This window comes from Antennarius striatus, chromosome 3 (assembly GCF_040054535.1).
Source record: "Antennarius striatus isolate MH-2024 chromosome 3, ASM4005453v1, whole genome shotgun sequence".
Lineage (NCBI taxonomy): Eukaryota > Metazoa > Chordata > Actinopteri > Lophiiformes > Antennariidae > Antennarius > Antennarius striatus.
The window spans coordinates 10,910,064-10,929,070 of NC_090778.1; the positions used below are offsets into that span (position 1 = coordinate 10,910,064).

General features: G+C 38.6%; 1 protein-coding gene across 1 annotated transcript; it reads left to right on the forward strand.

Moving 5' to 3' along the window:
- The first annotated feature begins 68 nt into the window (after window positions 1–68).
- LOC137592413 (SEC14-like protein 2) lies at window positions 69–17,329 on the forward strand. The gene is made up of 12 exons (XM_068310569.1): window positions 69–254; window positions 1,973–2,048; window positions 5,185–5,228; window positions 6,362–6,424; window positions 6,681–6,869; window positions 8,692–8,787; window positions 8,870–8,930; window positions 9,078–9,161; window positions 9,583–9,689; window positions 14,927–15,066; window positions 15,379–15,548; window positions 15,683–17,329. The coding sequence occupies exons 1-12, from the start codon at window positions 201–203 to the stop codon at window positions 15,805–15,807; spliced, it is 1,209 nt and encodes a 402-aa protein (XP_068166670.1). The 5' UTR covers window positions 69–200; the 3' UTR covers window positions 15,808–17,329.
- The last annotated feature ends 1,678 nt before the right edge of the window (window positions 17,330–19,007 follow it).

A 19,007-nucleotide genomic window follows, 5' to 3' on the forward strand; every position in this document is an offset into this window, starting at 1 on the left:
GGTCCTCTAATGGGCGGGTCCTCTAATGGGCGGGGCGACGTCGCGCGCACACTCTCCCCGGCAGACTATCGTTTCAGCAGCAGGCGCCTGACAGAGAGGCTGAGAGGGCGGCGGGGCTTCGCGGTCACGTAACGGTGCGGCGTCGGAGGCTGAACACCTGGCGATCAGCACCTATCTGTGCTGCATTTCGTGGTGCAGACATGAGCGGGAGAGTCGGAGACCTCAGTCCTAAACAGGCCGAGGCACTGGATCACGTAAGTTTAGCATCAGAAAGATGATGATACGCTTTCTGTAATGGTCCTGCGCGCTGCACTGGAGCATCCCTGGGATTACAGTGTAATGGCATGGTGTCAGCTGTCACGTCAAATAACCCACAATTTAAAAAATGATGACAATGCCTTATGCTTTCTGAATAGTTTCGTAATGTTTTGCAGATGAGTTTGCGGAACACATATAATGACAATTTTTTGTTTTGCCACTTCATTAAAAAATTTAGGGATGCAACTGACCTTCATCTTCAGTCAATAATGAAAGTCTTTATCAGCTTCATGGCTTTCTCTAAAATTTCAGAATCAATTTAAAAAGCTTTTTACAATCAGACTTTCTTCTCTGTCCAGCAATCAAAGGAAAATAATCTAGCTTTTCATACTGTAAATTTGTGCTGGGATCCAGAGGTGATTTTAGACTGTGGGGGTCCACACCTTCACTTTAGTCCTTGTCCATATGACCAAATACATATTTACACATCAGGTAATAGTACAGTATATCCAGATCTCCTCCCAAAGATGTTGGGCGCCATACAAAATTTCATATATACTTTGATGGGGTCATAAAGGTGAGCATTTCATAGTTACATTCTGCAAAGCGGTGATGTATTGTCATTTTCAGTGTTTGTGTGTTTCCGTCCACCAAATATCTTCACAACCTTAGCAGATAGAAAGATGAGAAAAAAAGCACATTACTCGGGTGACAAAAGGGATGAAAATGATATGATGACCTTGACCTTGAGAAAACTAGTTCAAGGTCAAATTTCAACTTTTGTAAAAAAATTTGCACATATCTCAGGAACCGGATAAGATAGAAATACGAAACAAAAGGCCTTATATTCAGGAAGGCAAGGGGATGAAAATTAGTTCACAACCTTGACCTTGAAAATCTAGGTTAAGGTCAAAATTTCACTTTTATACCTTTTTAGTTACACCTCTCAGAAACCTGATGAGATATAATCACAAAACATAAAGCAACATTTTCAGGAAGCCTGAGCCACAAAAATGTGATGATGTGGGATGTTGCAGTCTCTGACTGCCTTGTTGGTTTCTTCAGATTGTTTACTTTTGCATTTCTAGATTTAATTGAACTTAAATGATCAAACTGACGTAAGAATTTACTTTTGCATCAGCTTACTCACTTTCAAGTTTTGAAGCAAAACAGGTTCTTATGCACCCATTACTGAAGGTTTTTATAAGTGTGTTTCAATAATAGGATTATGAGTGGTGTGCTAAACCCCAAATCCTGTGAACCTGTTCAAAATAATCTGAAAGTGTGGCATCTTTCAAACTTCAAAGTAGAACAGGGTTAATATGGGCAGAAATTGTCTTTATGTCAGATCATAGAAGTAATTTATCTGTTTTGTTGTGAACTAAATAAACAACTGAAACCAGAGGTCTTTGACCTGGAAATCTGAGTTATGCCACCCTTTCATAATTTATTGAATACACTCCTTGTTTAAACCATTTAATGTGTGCAAATTAGTGGTCATGTCACAAGTTTTGATAGGATTAGGGAAAGAAATAAACACATTTGAAATGGATCAGTGAAATTTTAAATCCTTGTAGACAAAGACATGTATTGTATTTCTAATCACTGTATTGTTTTTAAACCTCCAGGCATGAATTTTAACTGTAAACATCAGTATAAAATTTTGCTTCAGCACATTGATGACATCTTTCTTCATTCCTTATTCTGTCTAAAGTTTCGAGAGAGGATAAAAGACATCCTTACGCAACTTCCAGCACAGCACGACCATTTCCTGTTACGATGGCTCAGAGGTGAGCGAAATATCTGACGGCACACGCTAGTCAGTTTTCTTGCAATGCAAACCCTTTCCCATCTTCCCTCTATATTATTGTAAGTTATTTGCTTGCGGATGTTTCCATTTGTAGATAAATCTTTACAGTGCAATTGAGGACTCACAGACCCAGCAGATTTTTATATTTAAGGATGTATAATACATCCAAACACGCTGATGTTTGAAAAATCAGACGTGCTAGTCAGCAATTTTTTTTAATTTTCCTTTGATCTTCCTCTAAATAGTCACACTTAATCATGTGAACCATAATTCAGGTATTGAATTTTAATAGGTGTAATTTTGGTCACCAAATGTCTTAGATCCAGATGGGTGAATAATAGCCTGCTTGGAGCTACAAATTCGGATGCTCAAGAAAAGGGAAGCAGTGCTTTGTGGATCTCTTGTACTGACTTGTCCTAGAGCACCAGTCTGGCACTCGGTGTATCGGACTAATCCTGTGTAATCGCATTAAAGGCACACTGCGAGGGACGACAGCCTGTCTGCCAGCAGACACTCTCCAGCTGGGTTTCTGGTCCTTTTCTTCAAGTTATTCAAAAAGTCCTTTCATAACAAGAATTCAAAGCATCTTTGTCACAGTGATACTAAGTAAGGGTTGCAGTCATTATTTCTGCTCCATCTGAACAAATCTGGATCTGGATGTGGAGAAAGAGAGTCTGTTAGGTCGGTGTAAGTTTTGAATGGTTCAAGTTAGGTTCCTTTAATCCTGGATGAAAAGATCACTGAGATTCAAGTGCTTGCAATAACTCAATACAGTCTAAAAATTGGAATGGAATCAATTACCCTGAGGTGACACAGAATGAACAGTTTGGTTTCATAACCAGAACCACTTTGAGTTTGGTTTAAAATGATGTTGAAGTTAAATTAGATATAAACTAAAACAGAGTTTGGTGGATTGGTGTAAATGCAGTTGGTTGTGGTCTCCTTGTGAATTGTTCTTCTGTTTATTCGAGAGGTATAAAAATGTTCCATTGAGATCCAACTACTTGTAGATTAGCTTTTAGAAGAGGGCGTTCAAACAGGAATTACAAATACAAAATTACAGTTTAAAACGTTATATTGTGTAGTAGATCAGATGACAGATAGTCTCAGATGAGCCACTCGCTGACAGGATACATGCTGTACATTGATTATCTCTGAGGAGCTCCACCTTAAAGACGATGGAGATGGGTCAATGTCTGTGGCACACAACTGACATACAGTATCAGATGTACTGAATTATGTGCTGACAGGGTTCAGTGCAGCAGACAGAAACATCCATCCTGAAACATCCTGAAACATCCTTCAGATTGTATCATAAACACTGTTCTTTTGGTTTGTTTCTTAAAATCATCCTACACTCTCCAACCAGCAATCAAGTGTAATCACATTATACCAGCATGTTGAGAGGAAGAGCCTTTCTTCTAACCGTATAGCGCTGCTTATTATTTTTCAAACATATATAAAGCCTACTAAGGTGAGGCAACCTCATCATGAAAATTGACAGTAATCATTGTCTGATCATGTTCCACACTCTGCCTTCTGCTTTTGGAATGTTAAATCTGTGCTTGTTCTAGTTGTGTTTCCAGGATGGAGCCTGACATAAAGCGTAATCCACTGTTGAGGTTTAAGTTAAGACTCACTTCACAGGAACAACGCTGTTGAGCCTGTCCACTGGACTGTCATTAGCAGAGCTAATCACCTCAGATTTATAGTATTACAGTGTGTGTGTGTGTGTGTGTGTGTGTGTGTGTGTGTGTGTGTGTGTGTGTGTGTGTGTGTGTGTGTGTGTGTGTGTGTGTGAACTCTGTTTTAGACTGAATGTGTGGGCTTGGATAAGATGTTATGCACGTTTATTCCCTCAAGCTAAGGATTATTTTATATTGTTTGTATTTTTAGGTTTCTCTAAATTTATTTATACTTCTGTTATTTGTGGATTTAAACCATTGTGTAATATTTTTGAAATTAAAATCAGCACTCTTATTCAACAAAAAGAGCAGATTTTATTGCATTATTCATTTATTGCAGTTGTTTCTTAAAAGCTTTACTTACAGCTATTTTACTCAAACTTCATCCCTCAAATACCTGTTGTTATTTTCTGCAGTATTGTTGGTGTTTCAGGTATTCCTCCTCCAGTATCCAACCTGTGATCTTATCTGTGATCATTTTTATCCTATAAAAACGTCCAAAGAGTTGTTAACACATCAATTATGATTTCTCTGCGGAACCCTGTGTGTACAGAACATGTTTTATCACAGCTGTGATGGTTCACGGTTATTCTGATTGTCCTATAACTTTTATTGACAGACAGAGATAGATGATTGTGAATGTAGGGCAGCACAGTGGTGGTGGGTAACCCTGTTGCCTCACAGCAAGACGCTTTTGAGTTTGATTCCTCTCTGTGCAGAGCTGGTGTGTTTTCTCTGTGTCTGTATGGGTTCTTCCTCCCACCTCATCAAACATGCAATTTAGGTGAATTGATGACTCTAAATTTTCCGTAGTTGTGATGAGCTGAAGTCTCATCCAGGGGTCTACTGGATAGGCTTGAGCAGACCGTGATCAGCAACTGCGGATAAGTGTCTGAAGACGTGATGATTCTGGTTGTCTCATCAACAAGAAGATGAATGAATTTTGAAAGTTATATAATAAAGTGTTAATTTATTTTGTTCCTGATTTTAAAAGCAAGTTTGGATTCTTTATATTGTGTTTACATATTTATATTATTATTTTATTCATAATAATAATAATAATAATAATAATAATAATGATGATGATGATGATGATGATAATAATAAATATAATAATAAATATAATAATAAATATAATAATAATAAAATTGATTTGGTTATTAATTGATTATTAATCAATGGTGAATTTGTCTCCCTTTCTGCCTCTCTGATACACTTAAGTCAAGAAAAATGCCTCATGAAGAAAGTGTGCTTCTTTATAACAGGTCTTACTATAATATCTATATATAATATGCTGGTAAATGTGATATCACACTCTAATCGTCCCTGTGTGCATTCTGGTTAAAATCAGTTTGCATTTAACATTTATGAGCCATGGATGTCTGTATTCATCATTATTCTTTCTAACTTTTCTTTATTTTACTTTCTCAGCCAGAAACTTCAATGTCCAGAAGTCTGAGGCCATGTTGAGAAAGGTAATATGTTCCGCTTCGGGTCCTTTCTGTTGTTCCTATTTGCTACATATTCTTGTAATCCAGGTTTGAAAGCCAACCACAATGGTTCCTGTTTTCAAGGGCTAATCTATGGTGTGTGTGAGAGAGATGTTAGCTCCAGTGCAGACTATTCAGCCCATCAGCTCAGACTGGATGATGATTAGATAGGAGCTCTGTGCTTACAGTTCATTTAGGGGGCAACGACTTTTCATAACAGCCTGAGGAGATAAGATAGGTAGTTGTCCCGCTGGCCCCGCCACGGAGGTCCAAATTTGACATATACACTTCATATTATAATGAAAATAAAACATCCATGGGTCTAACATTCTGAATCCAAAGAGTCATAACTGTTTACTTTTAGAGTTCAAGGTGTCCTTAGAAATTTGTTACCATTGGACAAAATTGAAAGTAAGTTTGGGCGATTGTAGCCTAGGATGCAGTCAAATTAAGTAGTTATTAATTCATTACATTCTGTAGTTTCCACTCATTATTAAGAATTAAGAAGAAATTCAGAGAGGGAAGGTGGACGGAGGAGTCATTGTTTCCCCTATGAAACACAATGTTTGTGGGAGCTTAGCTGAGACAGAGATGACGCTGAGTCAGATCATGTGCTGGAGACTGACAACATAAATGAGTTGGAAAAAAGCTTGACAGGGAAGTGTTTACACACTGATGGCATGGATCAGTCATGTGATGCGATGTAGCAAAGTCACTAAATAAGTGCTATTGCTGCAACTCTTTGAATAGTTCTTCTAATTCCAATTAATTGTAGATATCCCGTTGTTCTACCAATGCCTTTAAATTAATTAGGCGAAAGAAAAAACACACTCATGATGTGTGTCAAAGTGTCTTTCGAGGCGGTTATGACCATTTCCTGTTTGTTGAGGTGCTTCTGTTTTCACCACACGTGCACACACTAGTAAAGAACTGACCCCCTTCTAGTAGACGGGACAGGCTTTACATCATCATCTATATCAAAAATCTTAAACCACTTAAATTATTATTACAATGAGTTTAGCCAAACAGTCTGACACTGATTAATTGTAAAGCTAATCTAGAGCTACTGACAATATATCAATATTTATATGTTAACACGAATCTCTATTTTCTTTCAGCATTTGGAGTTCAGGAAACAGATGAAAGTGGACACGATCGTCTCCGACTGGCGTCCACCAGAGGTAAAAGCCTACGAGAGGTTCAGGTTAAAAATGCCTCCTGATTTCTCTGGTCGACAAATCTACCTGACAAAAGCAATGTGCAGAAGCTTCTCTTTAGTCTGGTTGAGTATTGTTGTTCCGTTGCTGCATTTCTAGCAAAGGCAAGGGTTTCATTTTTACTTTTTTTTAATGATAATACTTGAAATAAACACAGAAAAATAACTGTTGTGTACTGCTGGAACAAGGGGTTTGACATGTGAAGAACTGCTGTTTTCAGGTGATAGAGAAGTATCTGTCAGGAGGGATGTGTGGCTATGACCGTGAGGGCAGTCCCATCTGGTACGATGTCATCGGACCCGTGGATCCGAAGGGCCTCTTTCTGTCCGCCTCCAAACAAGACTTCATCAAGTCAAAGATCAGAGACTGTGAGGTCCTGCAGCAGGAGTGTGTCCTGCAGTCACAGAGGGTAAGAGCAGAGACACCGGTAGGACAGACGTCCTGTGGACCTACTCACACTGAAAGACCGCCTTGGCCTGAAGGTTTATCAAAGCCAGATATTTATCCCTATTTAGTAGTGCTGTCAGGCGATTAAAAAAATGAATCAAATTAATGACAGAATTTGTAATAAATTAATCTAATTAATCACATTTTAATCTCATACCTGCTAAAGGCCCCCAAATAAGAATTTGAATTCTAGGACATTACAAAATCGTAGTGCATGACTAATCAATAGAATACACCAAGAAGAGAAGATTTGAAATCCACATTTTTATTGGTTAAGTGTGCTTTATAAATGAATCTCGAAAGAAAAAAGGCCAAGCACATCAGCAAACCAATGAGGCCAGGGGAATTTCTCAAAAATGCATTACGAATAGTTAAATAAAATAAATAAAATTCAGAAATAAGATAAGGCTGAGTCTCAAATAGGCACATAAGCAGACTCTCAATCAGAATGAATACTAAAGCTGACTCAATACAGCAATTCAAAATGAATAGTATAACATTCCTCTAAATAAGGCAGCATCAATAGCAAGATGCCAACAGGCTTTTCCTTTAAAAGGAACGTTCAACTAACGTTCAACACTATGTCCTTGACATGTTTTGCATTTAAATGATACGTTAGGCTGGAGCTGCTTCGGTGATATGAAAATTCGCTTTTACAAAAGGTACAAATCACGGCGTTATTGTTGATAGTCCCGTCTTTGTTCTTTTCATAAATAAACTTTCCCTCCAAAGGTCCGAGTGGGCTTGCCTCGCTCTCCTGTGTCGCGTCCATCTCTGTTGTCAGTCACTCTGCTTTTGACTAGTGGCGCAGGTAGGAAGTGACGTCACTGCAGCCTACGGGTCCCTCAATGGGCCAAATTTAAAATGCTTGCGCATTGACTTGCCACTCACGATTAATTGCGTTATTTTTTATAGCGCGTTAATTTGCAGTGTAATAAATCATTCTAATTAAAACGTTAAACTGACAGCCCTAGTATTTATCAATGGGCTAGGAAAAAAAGAATTAACGCCTAAGCTAGCAAACCTTTGTTATAGATTGTTTAGTGAAATACCGTATATTGTTTTACTTCTTGTTTTTAAAAATTACTCAGATGACGATTAGTTTGTTAGACGACGTCCAACAAGCTAATTCCCCTCATTGATGAATCTTTATCTACTCTCCTCAGGTTGAGTGAACAAACTCAAAAATACACATTTGTACAAATGTGTTTGTTTAGCGAGGTGGGATATCTGCGTTCTACTGATAAACAAGTCCTAAGAGCTAAAAACCTTGTAATATTAAATGTCACAGATGTCATATGAATCCATCACTTAAAACATTTTGACAAAGTGACTTATATTTGTTGAACAACTTTGCATCCAGGAACATTCTGGATTTCACTTTTTAAAATTTATTTTAATTATAATTAACTATTGATCTCCGTAGGGAAATTATTAGTCCACTCTTGCACACACTGGTAATTAGTTGCATGCGAGTACACACACACTAACACACACACACACAAACACACACACACACACACACACACGCACACACACAAGGTGCCTGTAGGCAGCAAGTGATGGGGCAGATGAGCGTTGGGCAGCTCCTTCGTGGTGCGGCCTTAATGAGTAGCCTATAAAGAGGATGGCGCCTTGCTCAGAGGTGCCTCGGCGGTGCTCGGGTGATGAACTGGCACTTAGTTGACCTGAGGAACCAAGAATGAGTCATCAACCCTCCAAAAAATGACCAGCCTGCTCCATCACAGATTATTAATTTAACAGATTATTTTTCTTTCCATCAGATGGGGAGAAACGTGGAGTCGATCACCATGGTCTACGATGTCGAAGGTCTGGGTCTGAAGCATATATGGAAGCCTGCTATAGAAACATTTGGAGAGGTACGGAGGCTCACATTCTATACAGCCCACACAATGACTTGGACTGATCGACATCTTGACGCAACGTTCTGTTTGTCACCAGATCCTCCAGATGTTTGAAGACAACTATCCAGAAGCCTTGAAAAGACTGTTTGTCATTAAAGGTGAATTTAATCCTTTATTTACATGTAAATCAATGTTGGTTCAGACAGGTTATTTAACAATTTTACTTGCTCTGCTATGGTCATCTTTGCTTTTCTGAATGATTGTATCATGCTGTTGAAACATCAGAGTTTTGACTTCTCCTACAGCTCCCAAACTCTATCCTGTGGCCTACAACCTAGTGAAGCACTTTCTATGTGAGAACACGAGACAAAAGATCCACATCCTCGGGGGTGAGAGGCCACACATTGGTTTGTCTTGTTAACACCGTGAAGGAGTTGATTGTTTTCATTGGTGTCTTTTTCTTACCTTCACCCAGGAGGCGTAGAGATTGGTTTGATTTGTTCGTGTCACCATTAGCAGGATGACACTACAGTCTTTCCTACGTAGTAGATGGGTTGAATGAAGAGTAAATCTTGATGACGGGATAATTCCATCTTTTTTTTTTCACCCCATGACTTTAATTTAATCACTTTGATTATACACGGGTATAATGTAAAAATTTAGATAAGATTGCTATTTGGTGAAGCAGGACTTTTGAGACTTTTTGAAGTTATGGGTGCTAAAGAGCCCTGCTAGTTTGTTAAAGTGTGCTCATTTTCTCCTTCTGTCATTGTTCTCATGAAGTGAGTTGCTGTTTCTGTGGTTTCACAGCTAACTGGCAGGAGGTCTTACTGAAGTACATTGATGCTGAGCAGCTACCGGTGATATACGGGGGTAAGATGACCGATCCTGATGGAGATCCTCGCTGTCGCACCAAGGTGAGTTAGTCGGCATCCAAACGTAGACTTGTAGGTGCTGTGATGCTAAAAGTAGGCTGATGATGACTTGGGACAGACATTTCTCTGTTGCAGATGACAAATTCACAGCAGTGCTCCCTTGGGTTTATTGTACCATATCGAATTTGTAATGATTAAAGACAGCCCTGGTAGACGAACACACATCTACCATCAGATGTTTATAATATCAAATCTTTCTTTCTAACTTTGAATACTGTCAGACATCATTTTCATAGTTATTTGTGTCTTTGCAAATCCTCACACACTCCACGTGTTGAGCAGTTGGATCACTACCATTTCTACATTATTCATTTTTAGCTGCTAATTATTGCCTGAGCTCAGTGTTACAAAGCCATGTTTACCTAACCCGAAATATGATTTCTTTGACTCCCACCACCAACCAGATAAAAACCCGATTTGCAGACACATTCTTTCAATGACATGGTTGAAATCAGTGTCACGATAATAATTAATCAAGATAATTTTCCACTATTGATAAATGCTGTGATTTTAAACATGTATGAAAAATCACATAACATGATAATCCTAATATCCAATGCGATTAAAATGTGTTCGAAAGTTATTAAGTGGACAAAACCGGTAGCTAGTCCTTTCATAGGAAATCTATAATAATGTAATGATAATAATATAATTATTTTTCACTACACCGGGATTGTTTTGATGAATTTTCCAATTTTGATGAATGGACCAGTCAGACAGAAGTACCAACAGTCCTGCAATGGATAACAGTCTGATTCCAACAACAGTCGCCTCTGTACGGTTAGACCTGCAGCAGCTTGTGTGTGATCTATTCATGCAGTTCTCCTGCTCTGCTGCTCCTACAACAGTTTGCAGTAGCCTTCATTTGGGTTTAGAGCGTAGGGCTTGGCTTTTGCTGGCTAATTTGCACACAGCGCACTTATTACATCGAGGGTTTTTTAATTTGAATGTCAAACTATGCGAGCTGACCAGTTTTTCCAGGGAGAAATAATTTCTCTTAACAGGAATGATTTAATGCCATATTCTGGTTAAAAACAAAACACAATGAATGAGATGAATCTAAAAGACTGGATCAGGAAACATTAAGGCTGTAAGCGTGGCTCACTGAGGATTCTGCTACATATGAATCAGCACAAGGTCAATGAGAGTTGAAGGACAGCTCTGGACTGGGTGTCTGTCGCGGAATGAATCAATACAACTCCAATCATCCTGGGTACTGTTTCTCTCTGCATACATATACAGATGAATACGAAATAATAGCAGTCTCATATCATTAGCAAGATAAATCACAGCTTTTGTTAAAATTTCAACTTAAATTTCAACCTCCCTATATCATGGTGCATCATTATATGGGGAGGTTTCTCATACTATAGTGTTGGTCCTCCTACTTGATGACGGAACTTTTTTGAAAACGCTGGCCAGGGTGGATTTTTTCGAAAACGCTGGGTCTGCGTTGTCATGTGGACGGTTTATTTGCAACTTTTTTTATCCGGGGGGCGTGTCCCTGGGATCAAAACCGCTGTGACATCATGCATGTGACCCGTGTCTACATGTACAGACGGAGCTAAAACCGGCTATTTTCTGATGTATAACAGCTCTACGTCGGAGATGCGTCAGTAAACATGCTTTGCACTTATTATATTTGATCACCTGTTTCTTTATTTATGTGTCATAAAGTTTATATATGTATTTATTTATTCATTCATTCATTCACGTTTCTCACCAAAGACGCCGACGCCAGTTCTGGGTCAGACCGGGACGTGCTGTCTGGTGGGAGAACTCTGATGGAGGTCGTCCTCCAGGAGGAACACCGTGAATTTCCACACGTCCCGGTCCTTTCTCCTGTCGTTCTCGGAGTGGACCGCTAATACACGTTTTGATAAATGCACTGATGTGTTTACGTGTGGACGGAGATTTTTTTGAAAACGCTGTCGTGTGGACGCAAATTGTTTTCAATGCGTTGCGTTTTCAAAAAATTCCGGCATCGTGTGGACGGGGCCTTATTGCATACCAGGGATCATGGATCAGTTTGAGTACATCAAATTACTGGAAGTAGTCATGTTACTGTATGCTGGACTGGAGATGCTCTTGAAATGTGTGTTTCAACAAGAGAATGACCCCAAACACACCAGTGAGTGAGCAAAATCATGTTTCCAGACAAACATAATTCAAGTAATGAAGCGACCAACAAATCCCTGGACCTGAATCCCATAGAAAACTTGTGAGCTAACATAAAAAATGCTGCTCATGAGGCAAAACCAAGGAATCCAGAGGAATTGTGGAGCGTAGTACAATTGTCCTGGGCTGGAGTTCCTTTTGACCGGTGCCAGAAGTTGGTCGACTCCATGCACCACAGACGTGAAGCAGTTATCAGAAACTGTGGTAATGCAAATAAATATTAGCATAACCACAGTAATATTGAATAATATTTATTCAATATCGAATAATTTTGAAAACTATTTATTCAGCTATGCATATATTTAATAAATATTTGTGATTCTCAGGAAAAGTTGAATCTTCAAGCATTTCTTAGTTTATACAGCACATTTTTGAGTTTGTAAATAAATATTTCATGACTTTCAGTAAGATATTATCAAATTCGTTACTTTTTACAGTTTTCTTGAATTGAAATTAAATGTGCAGTGTCCCCAGTGCATTTGTGTACTTGAAGAATTTTGAGGTTTACTCACCTTGTTAAACACACTGCTATTATTATGAACATAATTGTACTAACAAGAACTGATGTTAATTGATGCAGCCTGTGTGTCGCAATCATCAGATGGTTGTGTGTTAAATTGAGGTAAAAAGAACGTGAACACAAACACACAAATTGAAGGAAATTAATTCCTTTAAAAAGCTGCCACCTTGTACCCGCTGCAAACGCACCTCGCTTTGTAGAAATGGCCTCAAAAAGTAGTCAGACCTGAAATGCTTTTGTAGAGTCGAGCAACATAGGTGCCAGAGTAGTTGTAATTGCGGATAAAATGCTAGACTGACCCTGTTTTTGTCATTTTTCTGTAGATAAATAATTGGCCCCGGGACACATGATGAACAGGAAGAGAAATTCAAGTTTCAAGGAATTGAGATTCTTAATCAAAAGAGTGCATTTTTTCTACTTTTTTAAAAAGTACACATTTGTTAGCTAGCTGGCTATGTGTTTTTGACTTTTTTTTAAAGTTTGTAGGAACTGAGTTGTCTTATTAAAGAGGCAGTTTGACATTTTTATTTTGAGGTCTGTATTTTGAAAAATTTATGTAGAGTACAGTATTTTGAAAAATATTCTGCAATCACTCAGTATTGATTATTGCAAAAGGCAATAAATTATCCAAATATACACCGATCGCCAAAAATGTGTGAAAACACTGTGGTATATATATTAGGGTGGATGTTGGTGTTCCTAGATTTTAAAATCTAAATCTAGAGTTTTAAAAAGAAAAAATTCCAGTGTTTTTTTGCACCGTTTTTCTGTTTGCTGTTTGGTTATGCAAATATAACTGAAATTTTAATAGGTGTGTGCAAAGCTGGGTGTGATACTTTTCCGAGGCAATTATCCATTTTTTGGCCATTAAGACCTGACTGGATGAAATATTTATTGCATAAATGACTTGATGGATGAAAGGTTGATAACACAGAACATTATACTGTATAAGAAACTAAAGCCCGGTAGCAACTAGCTTAGCTTTGCACAAGTGTGGGGTGCAGGGAATAACAACTAGCCTCAAGAGCTGTCACTTAGCCAGGACAAGAACCTGCCCAGCGATGTCTCACTGTTTCACCATTAATCCATTGTTAGACTTTTGCTTGTTGGCGCATGGATTTTACTTAAAAGTCACCCTAGCTTTTTCCCCCAGTTTCCAGTCTATGACCTAATTTGTATCATATCAAGAATTCCCAAAATGTCAAATTGTAATTTAACGTATCCTTTATAAAGACTTGTTTATCAGTATACATACAATAGTTTGTTTGAATAGTGTGCTCATGAAAGAGTTTGATAGAATTCAGAGAAACAAGGCTCTGCATCTGCATACGTCCAAATCTTTCTTCCTCAAATGCATTGATTGCTTCTTCATGCACTGCATTAGTTGCGGAACCAGCTTGTTCCTCTTCCTTATGCTCCCATGTGGAGGCTTTAAAAACACAAAAACAGTGAAAGCACTTCTCGAGAGTCATTGTTCCCTTTGTCCACTCAACTGTAGAAACATGTAACATGTTTCTATTCTATTCTATTCTATTCTATTCTATTCTATTCTATTCTATTCTATTCTATTCTATTCTATTCTGTACTAGTAATTTTTCCCTTATGATGTTCTTATGATGTTCTGAAGTTTGATTATAAACTGTGTGACATTTCATCCTGTTGTTGAGTGTTAATATACTTTTAATTTGTAAACAAGAAAACAGCATTTCATAATTTAAATGGGTGATATCAGAATAAAATGTGGGAACAATGTGTGGATAATGCCTGGCTACAATGGAGCAGCATGAAGATGGCTGTATGCACTCCATGAAAATATCAATCTTGTTTGACTCGACGGACAGGTCTTTTGAAAGTCAGTACAGATGCAGAATGTAACCAGCTGAACAGCTTCAGCAGCTAGAATATCTAACCTTCAAAAGGCTTCTGAGTCAAGAATGTTTTGAACGACTGAAAAGTCAAGGAGCTGTAACATGGTGGAATCTGTGAAAGACGTGATATGAAAAAAGAGTACTCCCAATTCCTTTTTTAATTTCTGTCCCAACATCATACATGTAAAAGAGGGTGGGATTTCCATCAGGTTCCATCAGATTCAGTGTCAGATTCTTTCCAGGGGTGTGGCTTCAGATGGCTTTCGCTTTCCTTATAGATGTGTTTAAGTCTGAGACGAGTCTTTCTGGAACTGGCGGCTCCAGTATTTGACCTTGTGATATTTGTTGATAAGCCACTCATCCCACTGTAAACTCTTTTTTCTGTGAAGAAATCAGTCCGCTTTGTTTGTTGGTTCATGTACTGAGTGTTATTTTATTTTTTATTTATATGATAAATGAAATGGAATGATGTAAAAGGATGAACTTTTATTTGCAAATGACAAAAAATTACAAGTCTTCAGAGAATGTCACAGTTAAGTGATTGCTTTCTCTTCTTTTCCTTTCTCCTGACCCCGACTTGAATATTTCATATATTTGTTGTCGATTTTCAACACAAGTATCCTAATCATGTTCATGCACGATCTTGGCTGCAGATAAACCATGTTGGACCAGTTCCCCCCTCCTACTATGTGCGGGACCATGTTAAGGTGGACTACGAGCGGTGTATGATTGTCAAACGAGGTTCTTCCCAACAGTTTGACTATGAGATTCTGTTCCCGGGCTGCGTTCTAAGGTCAGGTTCAAGAGGATGTATATCAATGTTGGCTAGGCTAACCAAACAATTATAAAATATGACTTTGGAAAAGTAAATTAAAATTAAAATAGCAAGTTATAGTAAGAGTATTAACTGATAGAGTAATGCACAGTGAAAATCACAGCAATACTGTTAACAAAATATTTCTAATCCTATATAGATTTATCCCATATACTGAATATTCACAAAGCTTTTTATATGAACAAATTTCTGGTACTATAGAAAGAAAAAAGATCCTAAAAAATTAGTAAATTTTCCAAGTTATTTCATCTTTTTTTCCCATCTTTACAGGTGGCAATTTGCCACTGAGGGCGCAGACATTGGTTTTGGGGTGTTTCTGAAGGATAGAAAGGGTGAATGGAAGAAGGCAGCTGAAATGCGAGAAGTTGTGCCCAGCCAGCGCTACAATGCTCACCTGGTGCCTGAGGACGGATCTCTGACCTGTGAGCGACCCGGAGTCTGTGAGTACACCTCAGCCGTGTGTTCATAGGGCTTTATGCTGCAGTTATAACAGTACTCAGAAAATGTTGATTATGTACAACGTGAGATCAGATTCTAGCAGCAGAGAAAATATTTTCTTTTCCTTCTTCCCCAGATGTTCTGAGATTTGACAACACTTACAGCATCTTCCAGGCCAAAAGAATCAGCTTTACAGTTGAAGTCCTGCTCCCTGACCACTTACAGACCAATAGGGGGGGTGGAGAACCATGTGGAAGTTGATGGTAACAAACATAAGGAGTCAATGTATCAGGTCGAGCACAGCCTGAGAAACCTGATTGTATCAGGAAGCAAATTTATGCTGCAAAAACTTGAAAATATTTAACTCCTGTGGGAATGTATCAGACATATATGCCTCCAAACACAGACAATCAGCACCCTCAAATGACGTCAGGTATTCATTCTCAGACGTGTGAAGCTAATCATTTCTGCCAGTGCTCTTAAAGATGACATTGATGACGAGGAGAGATGTGAATGTTGCACCACTTTAAGTCTTACAGCAGCGTTAAAAATCCTCCTGTGCCTGTCAGGTGTTCCTGCAGAGGCTGGGAGGATCGTACAGGCCTGTGTTGCCTGAATTGTCATGTGACACGGTGAAAGCTTTGACTGTAAGGATGATAAATATCTGTGACATAGAGAATGTAGCTGTTTGGAATATGTGATCATTTGTTTGAACCTTTTTGATGTCCAAAGAATTAGTGTGCAGTTAGAGTTTTAAAATGTAATTTAATACAGTGGTACCTCTACTTAGGAAATTAATTGGTTCCGGAAGAAATTACGTAAGTAGAAAATTACTAAGTAGAGACGCATTTTCCATGCAAATGCCCTAATTCATTCCAAGCCCACAACAATTCCGACCTAAATGTTTTATAAAGCATAAAAATGCATCAAAACATGTAACAAATACATGTTACGATTAGATTATTACACAATAAATGAGAGTTGTGCATAACGTAAAAAACAAAGAACATAGTAAAGAATAATAATGACGGTCATTTACCTTTTAACTGCTGTCCCCATTGTTTTTTTGCCCTCTTTGGTTCATGCGCTCCTATCTCACAATGCCGAACAACAGAGTGAATTCCAGTCCTCCTTTTGAACTTCTCCAACCACCCACGCGATGCCTTAAACTCCTTAAACTTCCGTTTGTTTTAATAACGTGGTGATTGTAGATGCATTATGGCCAGATTCTTTGGCGAGATCAACCAAACGCATCTCTTTCTCATGCTTTTCTATGATCTCTTGCTTTGTTTGTACGGACAAAAAAAACTCTTTTCTTCGTCTTTTCTTTTCCTCTTTTCTCCTTTCTTGGGGTCCATAGCGAATACGTACTGACAAAGTTATTATATTTGTTCAAAACTATCAGACTACCTCATGGGTCGAGTGCCGAATGCCGAAGAAACTGCATAAGCTGCATAAACACTGATCCAGCTCCACACAGAGGTGGAGTGGCATCCCTCTTAGCCAATGGGATGCCACGAAGATACATAATAGGTAATAGCCAATGGCAGAGCAGCTATGAGAATGTTGCGTTCAGGAACCTGTGGGAGTTTTGAGTATCAGTGATACTGTGTTTTTACATTATGTAAGTCGAAATTTCTTTCGTAAGTAGAGGCAATATTTTCCTGCTGAGAAATTTCGTAAGTAGAAAATTTCGTAAGTAGAGACATTCGTAAGTAGAGGTATCACTGTATATTGAAAGAAATGTACCACTGGAATTCTGAAATTTGGATTTTATGTTATGGGGGTGGTGGAGGTGGTGGGGTGGGGTGGGGTGGGGTGATAAACTCATGCGACACAGGCGGCAGCTTCATTCACAGTTGTACCATTATACATTTAAGATACAAGTTACAAGTTATTACAAGTTATTTAAGGCAGCAATACCCAATCTTTTATGCGCCATGGACCGGTTTCATCTAAGACAGTATTTTCACAGACCGGCCTTCATTTGCTTGATAATCAATATTGATGCCAGGACGGCTTTAGTCTAATAATACAAGGTGCGCCTTGAAGGTGCGCCTTATAGCCCAGTGCGCCTAATAGTGCGGAAAATACTGTAAATTATCCACAGTGGTTTTATGTAAAACGTAGACATGAACATACAATAAACAATCTTTTTTTCATAAAATGATAATCAACATCTCTGTAAACGAAATAATTGTAAGAAATAAATATATAAAAACTCGATTCAAGTGACTGCACTGATGAGGTGTATTTTGAAATATAGAGACTTACCATCAGTGCATTCAACGTAGGAGAAATACTGATCATTTCCAATAAAAGAGAGAACAAGTAAATAAAATAATAATTACAATAATGAGAATTAGTGGTTGGGGACCGCTGATCTAGGGGTAATGGGAGAAGATGACACCTGTAGTGTGTTCTGGACGTCCGGTCTACTCCCAGTTTGGTTTTCTTTATGGTCACTGCAGAAAATCCCGATTCACAAAGACAGGAGGTTGGGTTTTCAATACTCTTTGGGTGATCTCAGGATAATCTGCCTTGACTTCAATCCAGAACACTGGTGCAGTTGTGGGCGCTTAATTTAGGGGTAAAAGCTGGTAACCTGTCACGTGACCGAGACCTGTGAAGCAGGACAGACGCACGCGTTCGTCTGTGCGTCATTCTGCATAAACGTCACTTTTCAAAATAAAACATCTTTCAAACTCCGAAGTAAATAAAAGTGATGTAAATTCTTTTTTTTCTTTCTGTGCGGCCTGGTACCAAATGACCCACAGACCGGTACCGGTCCATGGCCTGGGGTTTGTGGACCACTGATTTAAGGGCCAAAAGATAATCTTTGTCATTGACAATGTTGTCAAATATGAGGCCCTTCAGAAATCGAGGGGAAAAGTTTGTTCTGGCCCCTGGTAAGCTGTAAGTTGCTCTAGCTAGACTTCCTATTAGCCTTTTGTATGTTGGACGTCCTGCCAGTCTATTGGATTATCTTTATCCAAACCTTTTCTAAATTGGACTTTTATTATTTTTTTCAAAGTCCTGTTTCTATTGGTTTTGACATAAGGAATAAATTTCCCATGTTTTTACGGACTCATTCAGCTTCCATCCTAAGAGTGTAAACTCATTATGCTTTCAGATGACATATTTCTTTCCTGAAAACTTGCTCTTCTTATCCAAGGTTGCAGCAGGCTGAAAAGCTGTCCTTCCCCAGTTCATCGGGGGGGATACCTGAGCAGACTAGACATGCAATCCCTCCAGTAATTCTCCATGTATTCCAGGGCCTCCCCATAGTTGGACCTGCCTGGTTTGGAGGTGTCCTGCAAGAACCACATCTCACTCATTTCTGACCAATGCAGTGGCTCTACTCTTAGCTTGCTCACAATTTGAAAATCTGTGAACTTGGGAAATAAATTTGAGGAAATCAAGCCTTTTGATTGCATAAACAACTTAGATCTTATACTTCA